This window comes from Gigantopelta aegis, chromosome 4 (genome assembly GCF_016097555.1).
Source record: "Gigantopelta aegis isolate Gae_Host chromosome 4, Gae_host_genome, whole genome shotgun sequence".
Lineage (NCBI taxonomy): Eukaryota > Metazoa > Mollusca > Gastropoda > Neomphalida > Peltospiridae > Gigantopelta > Gigantopelta aegis.
In genome coordinates this window covers 97,459,491-97,480,250 of record NC_054702.1, presented here as the reverse complement: position 1 = coordinate 97,480,250, position 20,760 = coordinate 97,459,491, and the positions used below count along the sequence as shown (strand labels likewise).

Here is a 20,760-nt window from a genome sequence, read left to right as displayed (position 1 = left end):
CTTAGTCAAAAGTGTATTTTGATTCATAGCCTAACGGTTTTTAGTGAGACCTGTGGTCTAGTTCTACTCAGAGACCTCTGAACCAGTAAATTGGTAAAATTATTGATTTTAATATTTATTTTTGATGTAGCCGCATAATAGTTTCAGCAGAAAGTATCTTTATCTAGAGTCCAAACATTTTTGTTTCTAAATAATGCTTCTACTTCGTTCTAGACGGTAATTAACTGGTCCCCTCATAAGAGTCTGTGTTGATCGAGAACAAAATTTAGCGTCATAGATACAAAATGGCTTCGCTGTCAACGAGATTGAACTCGAAAGCAAAAGAACTGCCTGATATCACGTTAAATCTAGAAAGTTTACAGTTTGAAAGTGCATTAACATCTGAACAAAAGAAACTTTTATACCTGAGAGTGAGATCGCATGCCATTTCCGTCACGTTATGCGCGCAAGCCTCATTTTTTATTGACGTTTACAACGAAGGAAGGTTTGTAGGCAACATTAAATGCAATCTAATTAAAATTATCTCCACTATTGCATGTGGATCTAACACCAGCCAGTTGGAGCTCATGTCCACCAATCAAAACCTTACTTGCAGAATCCTGCCAGTGATTTAAAAATAATTTGAAAACATTCCGAATTATCCTGAGGGTATACGACATGTTTCGTTAGCCCGAGTACTCTGACTGTAAGAGAGCTAGACGGACATTTGGACATAAACACGGTCTCATTACAGTCAGAGACCAACCTATTTCTTTTTTTGGCAATTCCTGACTACCAAACGGTAGGCAACGAGTCCCGCTCTAATACCACAACAATCCTATGTTTGACGTCAAATACCTTTACATCAATCATTTTCGAGTTAAGTGATACAAAAAAATCCACATATTAATCACTAATACACTTACTACAGAAAGAAACCCGACAGCACCCACATTCAGCTACGCTTCGTGACACTCCGTCGCAACAATTACAAAGCTCGGCGATCTATTTCGAGACTGGGCGATTCCGCCTTGTGCAGCAGTTACAGGGGTCGTCTCATAAGAGGAGGCAGTACGTAGCACATACTTTTGCCATATCCTGTCGATAACACCCCAAATGTATCCTTCAAATTCAAAATGGAATCAATAATGTGTAATTGTTTTGGTTTAATGACGTAATGAAATCCAAATTCATCCAAAACGGCATTAGCCAACTCTTCCATGTTGTAACTTTGCTTGATATGAGACGGCCCCTGTAACTGCTGCACAAGGCGGAATCGCCCAGTGCGCGATCACGTGGTCTACGTCTCGAAATAGATCGCTGAGCTTTGCAATTGTTGCGACGGAGTGTCACGAAGCGTAGCTGAATGTGGGTGCTGTCGGGTTTCTTTCTGTAGTAAGTGTATTAGTGATTAATATGTGGATTTTTTTGTATCACTTAACTCGAAAATGATTGATGTAAAGGTATTTGACGTCAAACATAGGATTGTTGTGGTATTAGAGCGGGACTCGTTGCCTACCGTTTGGTAGTCAGGAATTGCCAAAAAAAGACATAGGTTGGTCTCTGACTGTAATGAGAGCGTGTTTATGTCCAAATGTCCGTCTAGCTCTCTTACAGTCAGAGTACTCAGGCTAATGTTTCGTGTGAATTACGAATTTTATAAAATAAATAATTTGTAATGTAAAACAGAAGACTGATTTAGTTAGGTTTTTTTTATATAAATAAATAAATAATTTTTAATGTACAATTGAAGACTGATGACCCGGAGTCCGGCGATTTCGCCACCGGTCGATCTCGCCCAGGTGATCTCACCACGGGCGAGATAGCCGTAAATTCCATATACTGCTGGGCGAAATCGCCATACTCTATATACATATAAGCAGACGGGAATGTCACTGTTTATTACAATAAATTGGTTATTATAATAATATTTAATTAATGTTTTGGGTTTGATACTGTTCTTTATTCCCAAGCTTTTGTTTTTTCTGTCATTGCTTTTGTTCAGTTTACTCCATATCAGCAAGGTTGGGCGAGATCGCCGACGTTTTGTGTTCCATTTCATTGTACACTTACTTATTGTTTGAGAACATATTAATGTAACAAATTAATAAAATTCAAACTGAAACTCCATCTGTCTGTTTTCTGTATTCCATACTGTTTACAACAAAGTTGGCCCGACTGACAGTACTTTAAGCTTATTATTATTCAGTGCATGTTTTGGGTTTGATATTGGTTTCTCAAAAAGTTGGGCGTGGTCGCCGACATGTTTGTGTGTTCCATTTTATAGTACACTTATATATTTGAGAACATGTTAATGTTACAAATTAATAAAATATGTCAAACTAAAAGCTTGTGTATGTTTTCTTTTTTCGATATGTTCTTTACATCTACGGTTTTATAGAACTGATCACATTAAATTACCAGTAACAGAAAACTAACGAGATAAGATAAAAGGACATATCACATAGGCCTACATCATAGTTCCCTACGTCAAGCTTAATTGTTTAGAACATTTATTAAGCAGAAATAGCGACAGTCCCTTCAATTTACATACACTATTGTACATACACCCCAAAGTAGCCTAAGTCTGGACAAAACTACGGCGATTTCGCCCAGCTTCAACCAGCAGGGGCCTTACGGCGATATACAGCGATTTCGCCCAGCTTCGATCGGCAGAATACAAACACTAGCTAACACTTTAACAGGCAAAGACAGAAAAAATGGACAGATCACATTTGATTTGAACATTGTTCGTATCATTTCATGCAGTAAATGATAGTAATATAAACATTTTAAATAATAAAATTCCTCTTTAGATATATATAGTACGGCAATTTCGCCCAGCAGTATATGGAATTCCGGGCGAGATCAACCGGTGGCGAGATCGCCCTACTTCGATAACCCACCCCATACGTATTGGTATGGTTCGCTGTACTGCGGCCACTAAAATAGACTCGCCCAATATTTCTAGAATTTGTATGCTCCCAAATAACGTTATAAAAGGCGAAGTGTGATTGGTCAATATTTAAATTATTATTTACAGACGAAATGTTACCTGGACATTGGGGACTACGCAGTGTTGTTAGTTTTAAATCACTGGCAGGATTCTGCAAGTACGGTTTTGATTGGTGGACATGAGCTCCAACTGGCTGGTATTAGATCCACATGTAATAGTGGAGCTAATTTTAATTAGATTGCATTAAATGTTCCGTAACTATCATAATCAGGGCTTCAAGATTATCGTAGCCCCACTCCCATGGCTAGTGATATTCAGTGTTCGGCTAGTAAATAATTACTATAACTAGCCCGACAGCTATTGGAAAAAAAACTTTGCAAATTTACATATTTTGTAAATATGAATATCCTTCCCCCTCTTTCCACCCTAATCTAAAGATTTTTAAGTTCAATCTCCCTCTTTTGGTGGCATATCGGATTATTACTATTAGTAAAATTGTATTTATTTAAAGTAGGGCTAGTGAATATTTAATTATGGCTAGTACATTTTTAAAATCACTAATCCCATGGCTAGTGGATTTTTATAAAATTCTAGAAGCCCTGTCATAATGATTTACGGTCAACGACCGTCACTTTTCACACCCTTGTTTTGGCTTCGTACACAGTAAATAAAACATATCCAACAGTAATTTTTTTATATGATATATTTGACAAAAGGTACTTTTTATTTCTTTCATCTTTTGAAACTTAAAATTAATATTTTATCCAGAATTATGAAAAATAACAAAATACCAACCTGTAAAAAACGTCCGCTTGTTATAGAAATTTGACAGGGGTCACGGTCAGTAGACCAGTTTTTATTTTAATGTGGCGAAGCATTGTAATAATATAGCTAATTTTGAATTTGAATGACATCACTATTCCAATCACATCACTTTGAATCGCCTTACAATAACCATACACTGGGTACATGACGTTTCTGTTTTAAGAATGCTGGAAAAATTCCAGTGCAAACTTGCATTTTGAAAATTGTTTGTTTGAACATTACTAATGCATCTGAGTGTGTTTGAAAAAAATCTTATGATTAAAAAATTGTACCGTTATGAAATATGGATTTCAAGTGAAATTACAGTAAGATATGCTATATTTATTGTACACGAACCCAAAGCAAGGGTGCGAAAAGTGACTGTCGTCGACCTTAGTTACTATCCTCCACCAGGCGTTTTTGTTTTAAATATATTTTAGGATTGAAGATAGTTTAACGAAAACATGGAATGTTCGACTACCACATGATGGTGGCACATGGTAGACAAAGATTCCCGCTCTAGCCTAATACCAATTATTTTTTTAAATCTATACAGTAGTCTGTACCATCCTCCTAAAAAAATAAAAATAGAAAAAATAAAAAGTTTAGTTTGGACATAAGAAGAAGAGTAAAAGTGTTTTGAAAATAAAATGTTTTAAAAACTATTTTGGTGTGCAATTTAGAAACCATTTGCCTCATAAATAAATAACTTGTAGTAAATTCCATAGTAGTTATGAAAAAATGCATTCCCTGGCTGTAGAAAGGACTGAATGTTTGAAGCTAAATATCTTTACACATGCACTTGCCAACCCAAATAGTACAGGAAAATTTTTTTAAGTTTACACTTGAAGTGAAACCTCCCATATTTATCATCCAAAATCAAACGTACAAGATGAGTGTGACTTCACCTTTGACTATTATATTTATCGGTGCTCTTTAAATTGAGTTTTATTACACCAGACTGAAAAATAGACAGAGATGGCTCCTGTCAGTCACAGTTTTATGGTTTTGAAAGTATCCACTTAGTAATCTGCACTTTCATGCAATTTGTCATAAATGTAATACAATAAACATTGTTTTCTGCAAATGTTTATCTAGCTAATATCTCAGACTCTGTGATAGGACTGTACATATTCAATAAATGTCATATTCAAGGTATATTACTACAATGTTTTGATGATAAAATTTGTATATTTGTGAAAAACAAAAGATACAGAGATAAAAAAGAGAGAGAGAAGATATTAGCCTGCTCTATATGAAAAGAACACTGACCGTTATAGTGGTAAAAATCAGATGTGGTTAGTAATCAGTTTTCTCCAACCAATCAATAGCTGAATAATAGTCAATTGCCAAAGGTAATATAAATTCGTAGTGTAATGAAAACCAAACTACCAATTTAATGCCCAGAAAGGATCTATTTTTCCGGGTCTAGTTTTGACTGCTCAAGGACATGTTTACGTAGTGTGTTTACTATTAATTATAATACCAGTTTTCAGTGTATACATTTTTTTAAATATAAATTTTTAATTTCAGACAGTTAGCTATACAGTTAAAGAACCGACAAAAAAGAAAAGCTCGGATTTTAAAGGATCTATGTGAACGGGATCCCCTGTTTATTGGTGTCCTTGGATGTGGCCATGTTGGGAGTCAGATAGTGCACTGTCTTCTGACATATGGGCGTGTGGAACCAGATGAATTGGCAATTTCAACACGGCGACCAGAGACATTGGGTACTATACCTTTAGATAATAAAGAATGTGCATTGGTAGTTTTATGCTGTTTGTCACTATTAGGCAAAGCAGGTGGCAGTGTTCAGAGTGTATAGTCCCACAAAAACCACTCTATGTAATAAATATATAAGGAAGTCAAAACATCTTATAATTTAAAACATGACACAAAAACCAATGAAATGTACTACATTATGGCTTGTTGTCGTGGTATATTAAACATTTCAGACATTCATTAATTCAAGCAATACAAGTAATGGAATATTTTTTCAAGCAAATCATTTTATTGTAAAACTAAATATTACCTGATAATTTAACGATATTGATAAAATTGATTCCTACAAAAGTTAACTTGTATGGGGTTTTCTTTAGGGGTTTTTTGTAGCCATTTCAGACTTGACCAAAATATTTATTACCACTTGTGAGATAGCAGGATTACTTTTAACATCTTTTGCTCTCTTTTTTTTTTGACAGAATACTTTCAAAACAAAGGTGTGGAGTGTTATTTTAACAATGTGAAACTGGTGTCTTCGGTGCATATTCTCTTTATTTGTGTCCTGCCGTCGCAGCTTCCAGGAGTTGCTGAAGAAATAAAGGACCACTTGTCACCATCTACTGTTGTCTACTGCACCGCTAGTAGCATACCACTGAAGAAACTGAAACAGATGCTCCAGACGACAAACATCTTACAGCCCGATTTCTACTGGGAGACTGGAAATAACAGCAACAAGGACTATGACTATAATATGAAAGTCGGCACTGCCTTGAAGAACAGAGATATTGTGGAGCAAACAAATCCATTTACAAATAAAGTGGAAGGTACTGGTGTTGCAAATTCATAGGTTTCAAAGAATCTATTTTACAGAGTTGATATGAGTCGTGGAAATCTTGGAAAATGGAATTTTCAAATGTTATTTTTTAGGACTGGAATGTCATAGAATTTATAATTTTGGGTCATGAGATGTTAAGGAAAATTGGTTGATACTGAATTAATACTTAATTGTTTCAAATTTTAAATAAAAACTAAAAGATACTGGCAATCCTTTAAAATCCTTCTCATGAGTTCCCCATCAGAGAGCTCCTACTATGTTTCAACTTATTTTGTTAGCTCCTCCAAATCTGAGTCCTGTTGAACTAAGACAAGTGCTTGTGTCTTGTGGCCATCTGTGCCACACACCTGCCATTTTCCATCATCTGTTGCTGTAGGCCTAGTTTGACCTCTACAGAGTGTTCATTTGTTACTTCTGACATTGTTAAATACCTTATTTTTCATTTCATCTCAACTTATTTTCGTGCTAATGTCCAATTAAGATTCAAGCACGATGTCCTGGGTATACACCTCAGCTATCTCAACTGTCAATCCAGGACAGAGGATTAGTGGTTAGTTGTTAGTGGTTATTAGTGAGAGAGAAGTTAGTGTAGTTGCCTTACACCTACCCATTGAGTCGTTTAACTCTCTCTGGGTGGGATGTGAACTCAGTACCTACCAGCCTTATGTCCAATAGTTTAACCACTACACCACCAAGGCCAGTAACCACTTTAGGTGATTCACTACAGTATATGTTTAGGGTGTATATTACCAAATCAAATCTGATGGACGACAATAGTAACATATGTGGCTAAAACTCCTACTTGCAGCGTACATGTGTATCAATCAACATAAACGCCACAAATGTAAATACTACCACCCCTTGCCCTTACACTGAATCAGAAAATATTGGGAGTCGGACTGCTCATTTCTGAGATAATGTGTAGCGTCTATGACTACCCTAATTCCGCACAAAATTTGAGTACTTTTTTTTTTACAACCAACACACTCACATTTATCACCAATCGCAGGAGTTGTGGTGTTCACTTTATAAAAAATTTGGTGCACCTCAAACTTTAACCCAGCCGGAGGTTATTTCGTTTACTACTACCTTAAGATTTTAAGCTATCCCATTGGCTGTTGGGATATTCAGACCAGTCTGTTGTAATTTGGGAAATTTTAATTAGTTTGAGGTCAGGTTAAGTATTCATGAAAAAAAGAAAAAGATCCAACTGTTTTACATTTTGAAATTTTACCTGAACAAATTATTTTGAAATATTGTTTATTTCAGATTTAGTTATTGTACCTGCAAAACACTTTGGTGAAGCCCTTCTCCACGGCTTCTTAAACATGTTATCAGACAGTGGCCTCACTGTCGAAGAGAGTCTGGACATATTACACTGCGCCATGTTTTGTGAGACAGAAAAACAGACGGTCAAAGACAGACTTAAGATGGAGGACTTTTTCTGTGGCAAAATTGACCAGCAGGAGTAAGCAGAAAAAAAAGAGTTTATAATAGCATAACAGGAACACAGTTTCTATACTTTACGGAGATGATCTGCATTATTTCTAATTTAAAGTTTGCATTAACGATACCACTAGAGCACATTGATTGATCAAACATCGACTGTTAGATGTCAAACATTTGGTAATTTTGATATGTTGACTTCGAGAGAATACCCGCTACATTTTTCCATTAGTAGCAATTTAAGGGATCTTTTATAAGCACCATTCCACAGGCAGGATAGCACATACCATGGCCTATGACATACAGTTCTAATTTGGTAGTAGTAATTGCTTATAGAGAATCATTTACAAATTGTTGTATGAGTGTTATATGAGTATACATTTAGCAACTTTTCTGTGTCATATAGTTTTGTAGAAAAACACTTTTTTTATTATTCGTTTGTTGTGCTGAGACATAATATGGTGGAATAACAGGTTACAATTTGGTTATGAAATACTTATAACTGATATCATTCAATCTAATTTAATCTTACATAACTGATAGTTTGAAATAAATTTTCTTTTTAGAAAATAAAAGACACTCTTATTAAAATTTATTTTATATTTTAAATCAAATTATTCTTTGTATTTTTCAGGAAATTTCCAAAATTTAGCCTGTTTGAAATTTTGGAAAATGGCTCGCCTTTGTCACCTAGAATAAAACAAAGTCCAGAACTTCAGGAGTCATTTTCAAAGCGATACTGGGAAGTGTTTGAACAATATATCAGCTTGAATGCATACAACAAAGTTAAATAATCTATTCAAACAGCTAACTTGTTTAATGTGATTGGACAGAGAAATGGAACAAAGTAGCTTTGACTTCAGCATTTGTCAGACTTGTATCCCAAATTATATTTTACACTTTGTTAAAAGAGATAACTTAATTGATATAATCTCTTGTTGAAGACTGTGATACCATGTTTTGTTAAATATATATATTTGGTAATATTTGTGGTTGGTTTTTGGTTCGAGTTCTGAGAGATATTTTTAATTAACCAATGAATAAAAAGCACTAATATTTTAAAGAAAACCCCCCCACACAAATGACTGATTCTGGTGAAAAAGAACACTGAAGAAACAAGTGAAAAGATGGATGTGACCCAGGTGGAGAGTGTTGGGGGCCTTTTAATGTACTTTTGAATACCGTGGGTGCCCTTTTTGGAATGTTCACCGCCTCCCTGAATACTTTACTTATTTTTTAATGTTGCACACCCTCCTTAGAAAAATCCTGTATCTTTCCCTGAAAGATTTATTTATCCTCGAGTTGAACTTGACTTGTAGATGTGTATACATAAAGTCACAATCTCACCCATCCACAATTTGACATACCTTATTAATGTAGAAAACAGCTGGAGGATTAATCAGATAGTGTATTTAATTTATCAGCAGTATGCAGTGGTTGCAAATACTGTGCAAAAACAGAATATCATTTTGCAATATCATATTGTTGAAGTATTTTCCCCAAGTAAAATTATAGTATAGGTAAGAGTTTAATTAAACAACATGCAGTCTAGGCTCCATCAAATTCACTGAGAAGAACAGTATGCATATGCTACATTTGCTATTGTCATAAACCATTTTCCAGACATAGAACTGTTTATAGTCCTTCCCACAGGGAGCGCCATTTTCTTCCTATGGTATTTGCACTACAAGTTATTTATTTTTGAGCCACTTATTTTCTAAATTACACAAAAAAAATATTGAGTGGTTTTGGGGTGTTTGTTTTGCTAAAACACTTTTACTTTTCTTGTTACATTAAATCAAACTGAAATTATTTACACAAAAAAATGTTCATGGAGGCTGGGATGTATTAGATTGAGGTCTATTTTAGTGAGATGCTAGTAGTAGAAGACATCTTTGGCATATATGGTTTGCTCACCACAAGCTGATGGTGGTTACAGTTCTCAATCTTAGTATTATAATATCCTCTGACACTGACTGGGTTAATAACACAACAAATATAACCTGGCAATTACAAAAGTGATAGTAATTATTTGATTTCACTATTACCATATCTTAATAGTATTCATTGCATTTGTTATTTGTCATTCTGATGACCTTCAAAAGCTTAGAACTAGTATTTTTCCATGCCGATAACTAAAATGATAGAAAATGAGGGGGGTGGGGTGGAGCTAGAGCTAAAATGTATATGTTTGTAAGATTGAGAGTAAAGGAAAGGAATTTTTTTTAACAACACCTCAGCACATTTTAAACTTGAGGTATTTGAAATGAATGAATGGTTGTTTAACAACATTCCAGCTTAAAAACACATTGACTATTGGGTATCAAAGTTAAATATATGAAACATCAGGATAAAAATACTGCATTTACAATAAAACCGGGTGGGATCTAGCTCAGTCAGTAGAGCCCTCCGCTGAGATGCCTGCATTGTACGATCAAACCACTTCAGCTTAAAAACACATTGACTATTGGGTATCAAAGTTAAATATATGAAACATCAGGATAAAAATACTGCATTTACAATAAAAACGGGTGGGATCTAGCTCAGTCAGTAGAGCCCTCCGCTGAGATGCCTGCATTGTACGATCAAACCAATTCAGTGGACCCATTCGCTGATTTTTAAAAACAGATTTCCCCATTTGGTAATTTGATTTATAATCTTAGAGACGAAACCTGCTACATTTTACCATTTGTAGCATGGGATCTTTCATATGCACCATCTAACAGACATGATGGTACATACCAATGCCTTTGATATACCAGTTGTGATACACTGGCTGAACGAGAAATAGCCTAGTGGGCCACCGACAGTGATTAAATTCAAGACTGCCTGCACATCAGGGAAGTGTTTTACCACTGGGCTATGCCCCACCCCTAATTGGATAGAGATGCTGGGATGTCATTTCTGTATTTATTTTATTTCAGCTTTTCTTGCTATAAAATAATTTTCACAAAATCAACAATTTGATCCAAAATGCCGAAGAAATACCAATATTAACTTTTGGTGGTATTTCAGCTATATATATAAAGATTGTTTCAGCGTTTATTTCCAAAAGAGTATCATGTATACTCCTGCAATAGGCAAGGAACGGTTGTTTGAGGACACAGTATTTAAATTATGACTATTTGATAACCGACGTATGATTATTGTGATACTTGGTTGAGAGGGGGGAGTGGGGAGAGTCTGCTGTCACATTACAAGCTACTCCAGGAAGGAAGCCAGTACATACCACGACCGTTGTTGTACCAGTTGTGGCAGCACTTGTTGGGTTGGGGGGAAACCTATGTCCCTCGAGGCTCAATCAAGCAAATGTAGAGATAACCATACATGTTATAAAATTATTGCATGTTAGGCCTATAGCATAATTTATACAGCAGTTCCTGGACAATTGTTATTATAGAAATAAATTAATGTTTAACAACATAAAATCATTAATTGAAACACCAATTTTGGGCTATTTACAATTAAAACTAATAGTGTGTTACGAAGTGGAATGCACCTTTAATTTTGGCCCGTTTTTCATGCAACAGTATATACATAGTTGTTTCCCCTGAAGAAATATTTTATTGAAAAAGGTATAATACTGTGAACCCGGAAGTATCAACGTGAAAAATGAAAGACGATCTGTCAGTCTTGTTAGCATCATTTGCTGTTTACTCAAACTTTTATGCGATAATAACAATTGTCTTATCTTTTGTGGCAATGACAATATTCATTTTAAGGTATAGTGACACTTCATCAGTAGTCTTGTGATTACTTCGTTTATGGGGCGGGACGTAGTTCATCAAGATAAACTCGAATGTAAGTGCACATTTGTGACATTACATTCGAGTTTATCTTGATCAACTAGGGTGGGACGTAGCCCAGTGCCAGTGGTAAGGCACTCGCTTGATCACGCTCGGTCGGTTTGGGATCGATCCCCGTCGGTGGGCCCATTGGGCTATATCTCGTTTCAGCCAGTGCACCAAGACTAACATTTCAAAGGCCATGGTGTGTGCTATACTGTGTAGGATGGTGCATATAACATATCCCTTGCTACTATGGTCGACGACAGTCACTTTTCGCACCCTTGTTTGGCTCCGTACACAATAAATAAAACATATCCAATGGTAATTTTTTCATATGATATATTTGATAAAAGATACATTTAAAACTTAAACTCAATATTGTGTCCTGAATTATGAAAAATAAAAACATACCCACCTGTAAACAGCGTTGTTATCTTGTCATAGAATTTTGATGGGTCAAGGTTAGTCGACCAGTTTTTATTTTAATGTAATGAAGCATTTTAATAATATATCTAATTTTAAATTTGAATGACATCAGTATTCCAATTACATCACTTTGCATCTCCTTACAATAACCATAAACTGAGTACATGACATTTTCGTTTTCAGAATGCTGGAAAATTTCCAATGCAAAATTGCTTTTTATTATTATTATTTTTTTTTAACATTACTAAGGCACCTGAATGTGTTTGAATCCATTCAGCTGATTGGGTTTTTTTTTCGTTCCAACCAGTGCACCACAACTGGACAAAGGCTGTGGTATGTGCTTTCCTGTCTGTGGAAAAGTGCATATAAAAGATCCCTTTCTGCATTAGAAAAAATGTTGCGGGTTTCCTCTGATGACTACGAGTCAGAATTACCAAATGTTTGACATCCAATAGCCGATGATCAATCAATGTGCTCCAGCGGTGTCATTAAACAAAACAAACTTTCTGAATGTGTTTGAAGAAAATCTTGTGATTAAAAAATTGTAATTGTTATGAAATATGTACTGCCAAAACCCTCTTTTTTTTTTCCAATAGTAAAAACGGACACATGCTTTGGACCGTAAAGCAGTGGTTGCAAAACAAGGCGTTGTATGCAACGTTTACTACCCTCATTTCCGACGTCTATTTTCACTACAGTTGCTTAGACTCTGAATGTATAGCTCGGCTTCTATGGGTTAATTTCTTCAGGAAAACTTTGAGTTTCCCACGAATACAGCGTCCATTACTGCTTATTGCCTTTGAGCACACTTAGACCCAGTGATTTTCCACGATCGCGGAAAACGGATGGAATTCCCATTGTGAAACGGAATTTACAAGTGGAAACGGAATTACGATTTTCCACGAAGTTAAAAAAATCAATACTATTTTACTATTGCCACACGCTGTAAAACTGCGCAGTACTATTGGCAAACGCTAGACTGGAATATGCGCTTCACAGTAAACCAAATGGTTACATCAAATATTTCGCGAACGTTAGTGAAACGTTTGCTGTCTGAACTTTCCCAGGAGTAAGTTTAGCCAGCGGTTTGTCTCTAACGCTTGTCTTGGAAGACAGATTTTATATGCTACACATTAAACGGAATGACCATTTCCGATTTCGGGAACCAGCATTCAAAATATGTTTGCAAACGTTGAGCAAAAAATGGCTGGCTGAACGTTGCAATGTTACTTTATTTCCACTGTTTCATGCACATACTTCAGTTTGCAGACAACGTTAGACTGTCAAAGAGATGATAAAATAAATGTTTACGTTTTGTGAACCCTAAGCCCCGTTGAATAAAGCAGTGCACTTAATTGTTGGACAATCATGCTTTATGTAGTTATTATAATTGTAGCCTTTGCTCCTGATGTGATTTTCCGCCACTAATATGTAGGCTTACTTTGATTTAATGACAAATAGCGACACATGTCGACGCCAGTCAATTTTCTGACCCTTTAATTTGTCACAACTGGTTTAGTTCAATTGTTAATTACATATTGTAGTCTGAAACAGAAATGAAATGGAATTTACAAAAACATGAAACGGAAAATAGCTTTTTTTAAAATGGAAAACCACCGAGTCATACTTGTTCTATTTTTGGGCCAACAATTTCACCAACTATATGCAATACAAGTGGACTACATTGCACACTTCTGTGGTAACAGACTCCGACCCATAGCCCCCCCCCCCCCCCCCCCCTCCACGTGCCCCCATTACTGAGTGTCTGTAGCTCTCAATAAACCCCCAACTCCTACGCTGTCAGTTCCAACGTCTACTAAAACTTCGTTTTGCACCTGCTGTAAAGAATGACAGAAGTGGGACCGGCAAACGTAAGTTTTTAAAAATAATATTGGTCTCGGAGATTGAGAATCGATCCCAGACAGGATTTTTTTTTTTTTCCCCCACCCCTGCATTATATTTCATTAAAGTACTGATCAGCTGCAACATTTAAAACGGGCAGCTTCAGTATTGAGAGAGTTAGCAGCATTAAAAAGGATACCTATAGCAAGAGCTGCAGAGCAAGGGACTGGAAAGGTCTTGGCACACCACCCACTTTTCCCTGTTCAGAAGGCTTGAAATGTTGTATTTTAACACCTGAAATTACAAATTTTCTCAGTCACTCATTCTTATGATTTAATAAATTTTGCATCTGTTTCTGTATGCATGCTTTGATTGTTCTGATATCAAAATAAAATCAGATGTTGGTATTTTAAAATTGTCATTATTGGGAAGACACTGTCAGTGTTCAGATGTTAAAGAAACCTAACATCAGTGTTTATTTGAATGAACTGGGTTTTTGTAGGTGTTCACTATTAAACAGTCATGTTACCTTCCTTCATGAGTACAGCATCTCTGGGTGTGTACTTCCCTACACATATTGATGAACTAGTAATTTGACTTGGTGAGTATTAAATTGTATGTATTAACTATCCACAATGTAAGTTATTCATCATGCTTATTGATTATATTTCAGATTAAATAATGGTTTCCAGTTTCAAACCAGTCGAGAGAACACCAATCAGGATATGATGGTGGAGCAGCCAATTATTTATCAGTCAAACCCATTTTGCATTACTCTCAGTGAAGTATCACCGTCCAGTTTGAAAGGTTGGTTAAAAGTAATTTTGTCATATTATATGTTGATCAGTATTAATATAGTGTGACAAAATGTTCTAATTAACAACATAATAAATATGTTGAAAAATAGAATTAATAAATTATTAATACATTTATGTTTATGTGGAATGTAAACTGAAGTAAAAGTAACATCTTGTAATGGGGCCTGTATTTAACTATTGGTTGTGTAGCCAGATTTCAAGCCAATGATGAACATATTAATATATACAAGATGTTTACAATTAACTCACTTTTTCTCACTACAAAAATTAAAAAATTTGTGGCAGTATGCCAATCTTATAAAACATTTTAAAAATTGTGAATAATTTCATAATTAAAAACAGCTAACATCAGATTACGTTCTGACATTCTCATTTGACAGCACAAAATCATCTCAATCCCAGTAAAAATTCTATTAATAATTTGTTTGAGTTTTGATTAACAATGACATGTTTTTATTTGACTGTCCAACAAACATGGTCTATGTTCTGTATTAATTTGCAGATGGTTTAGCCATTTATCTTTCATCACTCTGCTCTGGAAACCTGACTGTGTTTTGGGGTCCGAAGATTGAAGCAGTTTTTACCGCCATGGCTCAAGATTCGGACACATTTCTTACAGATCTAGAACAGGGCAAATATTTACAGGACAAATGTTTATATGCTGAACATGTTAAAAGGTAAATGCATAAATGTGGTATTGATAAATTTATGAAAATCTGTATCAATATATAATATTTTTAATTTTAAGATTAAATTGTGTATTAAATTACTGTAACTATGTTAGATGATAAATAATATAATTTAATATCTTAAAACAGGCAGGATCATATGTTTTGTTATATCAACAAGGAAATGTTTTATTTAACGATGCACTCAACACATTTTATTTACGGTTATATGGCGTTGGAACTTAACAAATGATGTCGGATCTTTGTGTTGCTGGAAAACTATAGTTACCGGTAATCAAATTTAAACCTACTTGTCATGAGATAGAAACTCTCCACATTTATCAGAAATTGTGGATTTTACCACTACCCTAAAAATGTTCCTTTTCTTTGATGGAAAGGTCACAGTAACTGTCTACTTTTGAACACTACAAAGTTTTGAGAATGTTTTGTCCATGTTAGGCATTTTGCCAGCAATTAATTTGCGGGTAGGCATTAAAAACAAAACAGACTATAAGTGCCCCTACTGGGTGGTTATAACTTTGAAATGTTTGAAATTGGATCAATCTAAAAATTAAAAATATATATCCATTAATTTCCAAGATTTTAGGGTACGTAATTTTACCCTGTGACATAATGCAACATAAATTGCAAAATGTATACTATCCATAATTAAATCTACTAAATTACAAATGTTAGTTTGTTGCAATGAAGTACAACACCTGTAGTTTTTACTGTTTGTTGCAATGAAGTACAACACCTGTAGTTTTTACTGTTTGTTGCAATGAAGTACAATACCTGTAGTTTTTACAACCAATATGTATATTATTTGTTAATTCAGGTTGGAACCTGACAGTAACCAGGAGATCCACATTGCCTGTCCTTCAGAGGTAGAAGAAAGTCACTTAGGACAAACACCACGTAAACAATACTCGTGTATTCTGATAGCAGCCCTGCCCAGCAGCACGCAGTACCATGGCAGTGAGATAGTGAGAAATAAACATTTTCATTTATTAGATGTTATGTCAGTGCTCGCACTAAAATAGATTTTTTTGTTTTAGCCAGTTTTCACATATGTAGAGTATTTTCTCGAATATTGTTCAAAAGTGACTAATATTTAAAGAAATCTATATTTGCCAAATACTGAATATTGTAGCAACTTTGTATAAAAATTAGCAATTGGCTAATTAGGTAGAGGCACTGATTTTCTGCGATTGCAGAGTAATGGACAGAATCAAGGAAACACCTATCTGAAACAAAATTCCTGAATTTTTCCCAAAACATTATTAATAGTTTATTTAATTGATTACAGTTGATTTTGCAAAGTCAGTTTGAAACAGAAATTGTCAACACTGACATCAACCAGTACTAACCAGAATACTGATAACTTTGTGTGTTACACTAAATGTTTAATAAGCTTAGCACATTATGTTTTACAAGTCATGTTTTGTTCGCATGTTTTCACCAGTTTAAAAGTGAAAACCAAAGATTTCTAGCTCAAATTCTACCAGTAAAAGAGTAATATATATTATTTGTTGATTAATATTTGCTGTATTTCCAAGCTTGCAAAGGAATGTGATATTTGCATGTTGTAAACCAGGCTTTGTTGAAAATAATTAATACAAGACTTAGACTAAGTTAGTAAAGTTGTTTGTAGAATGATCGGTTGTAATTATTTTCCGGATAGTTTCTACCAAAACGTTGAATTATTAAACTTGGTACCATGGTGTGTTAACAAAATAGATTGTTTCAACTGTTTTCTTTACTTCAAATTAATAAAATGACAGTTTGTTAGTTATAAATATTGAATCAGTAAATGTCATTTATTGTTTAAAATCATTTGTATTATTATGAGAAATTTTTTTAGCATTCCCTCATTCGTAAAAAGCCAACTGCAAAATGGGGATTCCCCTTTTACTGTTTTAAAACATTATCACATACAATTTCTAAGCATGTGTGTGTGTGTCTCTGTATGCATGTGTGTGTGTGTGTGTGTTATTGGAATAAAAAAGGAATATGTAAAATAGTGAAACGGAAAAAACCCAGATTGTATAAAATACTGAAATGGAAAAGGGGAAAATCTGAAGCGGAAAATCGGTGCCTCTAATTTGGCAATGATCAAAGTAAGCTCTGATTATGCTAAAGGGACTATTCTGAGTTGTTAGCCGAATAAAATATTTTTACATTATTAAATTTACAATATAAATATCTCTATAATCGATAGCTTTCTGTACACGGTAATGTTCTTTAGTATCTCAATGTTGGTTTTTGTCTAAATTAATTACATACTGTAACTTACAAATTTAATAATTTAAAATAATTCAGCCAAAGATCATTTTAAATGTATTTATCGGTATAATGCTTTATATTTAAAACATGTTCAGGTGAGGTAGTGTTTTAAAAAACTTAAAAAAAAAGCAAGATGTGTGTTTAGTTTGTTGGGGAAACAAACATAAGTTTTGTTACTGGTATGGCTGAAAATACAGGATAGTCCATTTGCGATTGTGCATGTCAGTAAAGTAAACTTATGTTACTGATTCAAATATGATTGGTAAAGTTGATAAATGTGTATCCAAGGATATGGTAAATTTACTTCCATTACTCAGCATTGATATATTTGTTTTCAGATAGCTACTTTATCAATAGTTCATTTAAAGGATTCTCTGCTCAGCATGGAATCACAGGTCCTCAACCAGTTTATCAAGACAGCAGATGGCAAAGTTTATAGTGTGAGGGTAAGTTCTCAAAGAATAAATCACATGATTTGGGCTTTTAAGTACAACACATGCACCAGGACATATATCAGATTAAATGTTTTCTGTTACTGTATCACAGTTAAATGATTCAGGCCTGGTATTTCCTAGAATAGTATAAATAAATTAATTTATGCAAAAATGTTCAATGTTTTCTGGTAATGTATTACAGTAAAACCTGTCTAAACCGGATCATGGTGGTGATCAAATATTTATCTGATTTAGACAGGATCCGGTGTTTAGAGGGTCGTGTTTTAGAATTTGGAAAATTCAGGATCATGAAACTTGGCTGGATTAGACAGGATTCCAGTTGGTTCAGGGTCTGGTTTAGACAGGTTTCACTGTATTTGTTTAAAATGAAATTCTTCAATGTATACACTGTTACGGTTACAATGTCATTTGCGAGTCAGGAGAGAGCAAACTGCATTAAAAAAAGTTATGTTAAAAGACAAATATTACAGTTTTTATGGATTCTTTGAATATTGTGCAAGTATTAAATGAGTTGCATGGATTCATTTTATGTGGGTACTGTTACAATGTGTATGCATTTTTCCAATCAAAAGTACTTATTTTCACTGTTCCATTCCTTTAACAAAACTTATTTCAACCAAAATTATTGTCACTGTTCCATTGCAATGTAACTGTCTAAATTATATTTCTTTTCCCCCCCCCCCCCAGCCTATATATTTAGCAACAAATCAGGACAATTCTTCAGATAGTAACTTGAATACAACCAGATCCAGAAATCACAAGAAGAATACTGATACAGACACTGATGAACAGATGCATTCAAGAAATTCTTCAACTAATGCTTTATCAGAAGAAACTTCCGAGATGACGGCCACTAATTTCCACACGACTACCCCTGATAATGTTACAAATATACCAGCTGAGCTTACACTGGAACATTTAAAAAATGATTCGAGAGGTGAAAACTCAGCCAATGTCAGTGACACTTCCAGTGTTGAAGAATCAAGTGATGTTAATAACGCCTCCGATGTAGAAGAACTGGATACAATGTTAGATAGTTCAGAAGAAGAGGATGGGAATGTATTCAATTTCCCAGAATGCATTGTTTGTCAGATCCGACCTCAGTCTCGTGCCTTGTTGCCATGTCGACATGCTTGTGTTTGTCATGTGTGTTTGAAACAGTTGACCCGGTGTCCCATGTGTCGGGCGTACATCGAGTCGTATTTCAGACTGTTCCACAGTGTTGATGACGATATGGAGGAAAGTGAGACCCCGGTACCAGCAGACTTTGGGTCATGGTTAGTTCATCTTAACACAAGACTTAACGAATATCTAGGTTTTACGTAATTACACGTGTACAACCTACTGGACTTAATTTATTGTAATTTATGGACAGTTTTGTATCAGCAGACTTTGGGTCATGGTTAGCTCATCTTAACACAAGACAATATTATATAATTACATGTGTACAACCTACTGGACTTAATTAATTTATTGTTAATAAATGGACATTTTGTGATGAAGAAACTTATACCATCAATAAAGTCAAACTGATATATAGTTGGGTTTGTTTTGGCATGTAATCACAGTAACTTTGTGTAATCACAGAAAAATACAGTAACCTATGAAATCCAGTCATCTCAATTTAAAAAAAAAAGAGATTTTGCTCCATAATAAAAGAATAAATTTTATTTAAAAATACACACGACTTTGTTTAAATAATATTTGTTACTATTATCAGATGGGATTGATCAACAGACAAAGCCTATATAAAAACAATCTTGTCCGATAGGTTTAAGAATGCTATCGAACAATTTTGGATTTAGTGGCGAGAAAAAAACGGTTTTTATGTTGTTAAATTTGGATTGTCAAATAATGTTGATATTTACATGATTTAACCTTGCTAAGTCGGTCTGGCCCTCTCTTTTGTGACGAGGATTCGCAGTCAAACCCCCCTACTCGAGCAAATATTCTTTTTTTAATTTTAATTTTTAATATTTAATGATAAATGGTTCACCATAAGCCTAAACGACCACTTCCTCTTAAAATCACGACTACGGGCCTGGATAAATGGTTCACCAGAACCCTAAACGACCACTTCCTCTTAAAATCACGACTACGGGCCTGGATAAATGGTTCACCACAAGCCTAAACGACCACTTCCTCTTAAAATCACGACTACGGGCCTGGATAAATGGTTCACCACAAGCCTAAACGACCACTTCCTCTTAAAATCACGACTACGGGCCTGGATAAATGGTTCACCACAAGCCTAAACGACCACTTCCTCTTAAAATCACGACTACGGGCCTGGATAAATGGTTCACCAGAACCCTAAACGACCACTTCCTCTTAAAATCACGACTACGGGCCTGGATAAATGGTTCACCAGAACCCTAAACGACCACTTCCTCTTAAAATCACGACTACGGGCCTGGATAAATGGTTCACCACAACCCTAAACGACCACTTCCTCTTAAAATCACGACTACGGGCCTGGATAAATGGTTCACCAGAACCCTAAACGACCACTTCCTCTTAAAATCACGACTACGGGCCTGGATAAATGGTTCACCACAAGCCTAAACGACCACTTCCTCTTAAAATCACGACTACGGGCCTGGATAAATGGTTCACCACAAGCCTAAACGACCACTTCCTCTTAAAATCACGACTACGGGCCTGGATAAATGGTTCACCACAACCCTAAACGACCACTTCCTCTTAAAATCACGACTACGGGCCTGGATAAATGG

General features: G+C 35.0%; 2 protein-coding genes across 3 annotated transcripts; both read left to right on the top strand.

The window, feature by feature from the left end:
- Nucleotides 1-269: 269 nt before the first annotated feature.
- Nucleotides 270-8,726, top strand: LOC121371519 (NADP-dependent oxidoreductase domain-containing protein 1-like). Its single transcript, XM_041497466.1, has 5 exons — nt 270-484; nt 5,273-5,469; nt 5,941-6,285; nt 7,566-7,764; nt 8,377-8,726. The coding sequence occupies exons 1-5, from the start codon at nt 285-287 to the stop codon at nt 8,534-8,536; spliced, it is 1,101 nt and encodes a 366-aa protein (XP_041353400.1). The 5' UTR covers nt 270-284; the 3' UTR covers nt 8,537-8,726.
- Nucleotides 8,727-9,559: 833 nt separating this feature from the next.
- LOC121371517 lies at nt 9,560-19,696 on the top strand. Of its 2 annotated transcripts, none has more exons than XM_041497464.1 (6): nt 9,560-11,464; nt 14,472-14,605; nt 15,119-15,293; nt 16,123-16,270; nt 17,909-18,016; nt 18,772-18,936. In XM_041497464.1, exons 1-6 carry the CDS (start codon nt 11,355-11,357, stop codon nt 18,796-18,798), a joined length of 702 nt encoding a protein of 233 aa, XP_041353398.1. In that variant the 5' UTR covers nt 9,560-11,354; the 3' UTR covers nt 18,799-18,936. The 2 variants fall into 2 exon arrangements, with proteins under 2 accessions (XP_041353398.1, XP_041353397.1); XM_041497463.1 differs by having other exon boundaries at nt 9,573-11,464; nt 18,713-19,696.
- The last annotated feature ends 1,064 nt before the right edge of the window (nt 19,697-20,760 follow it).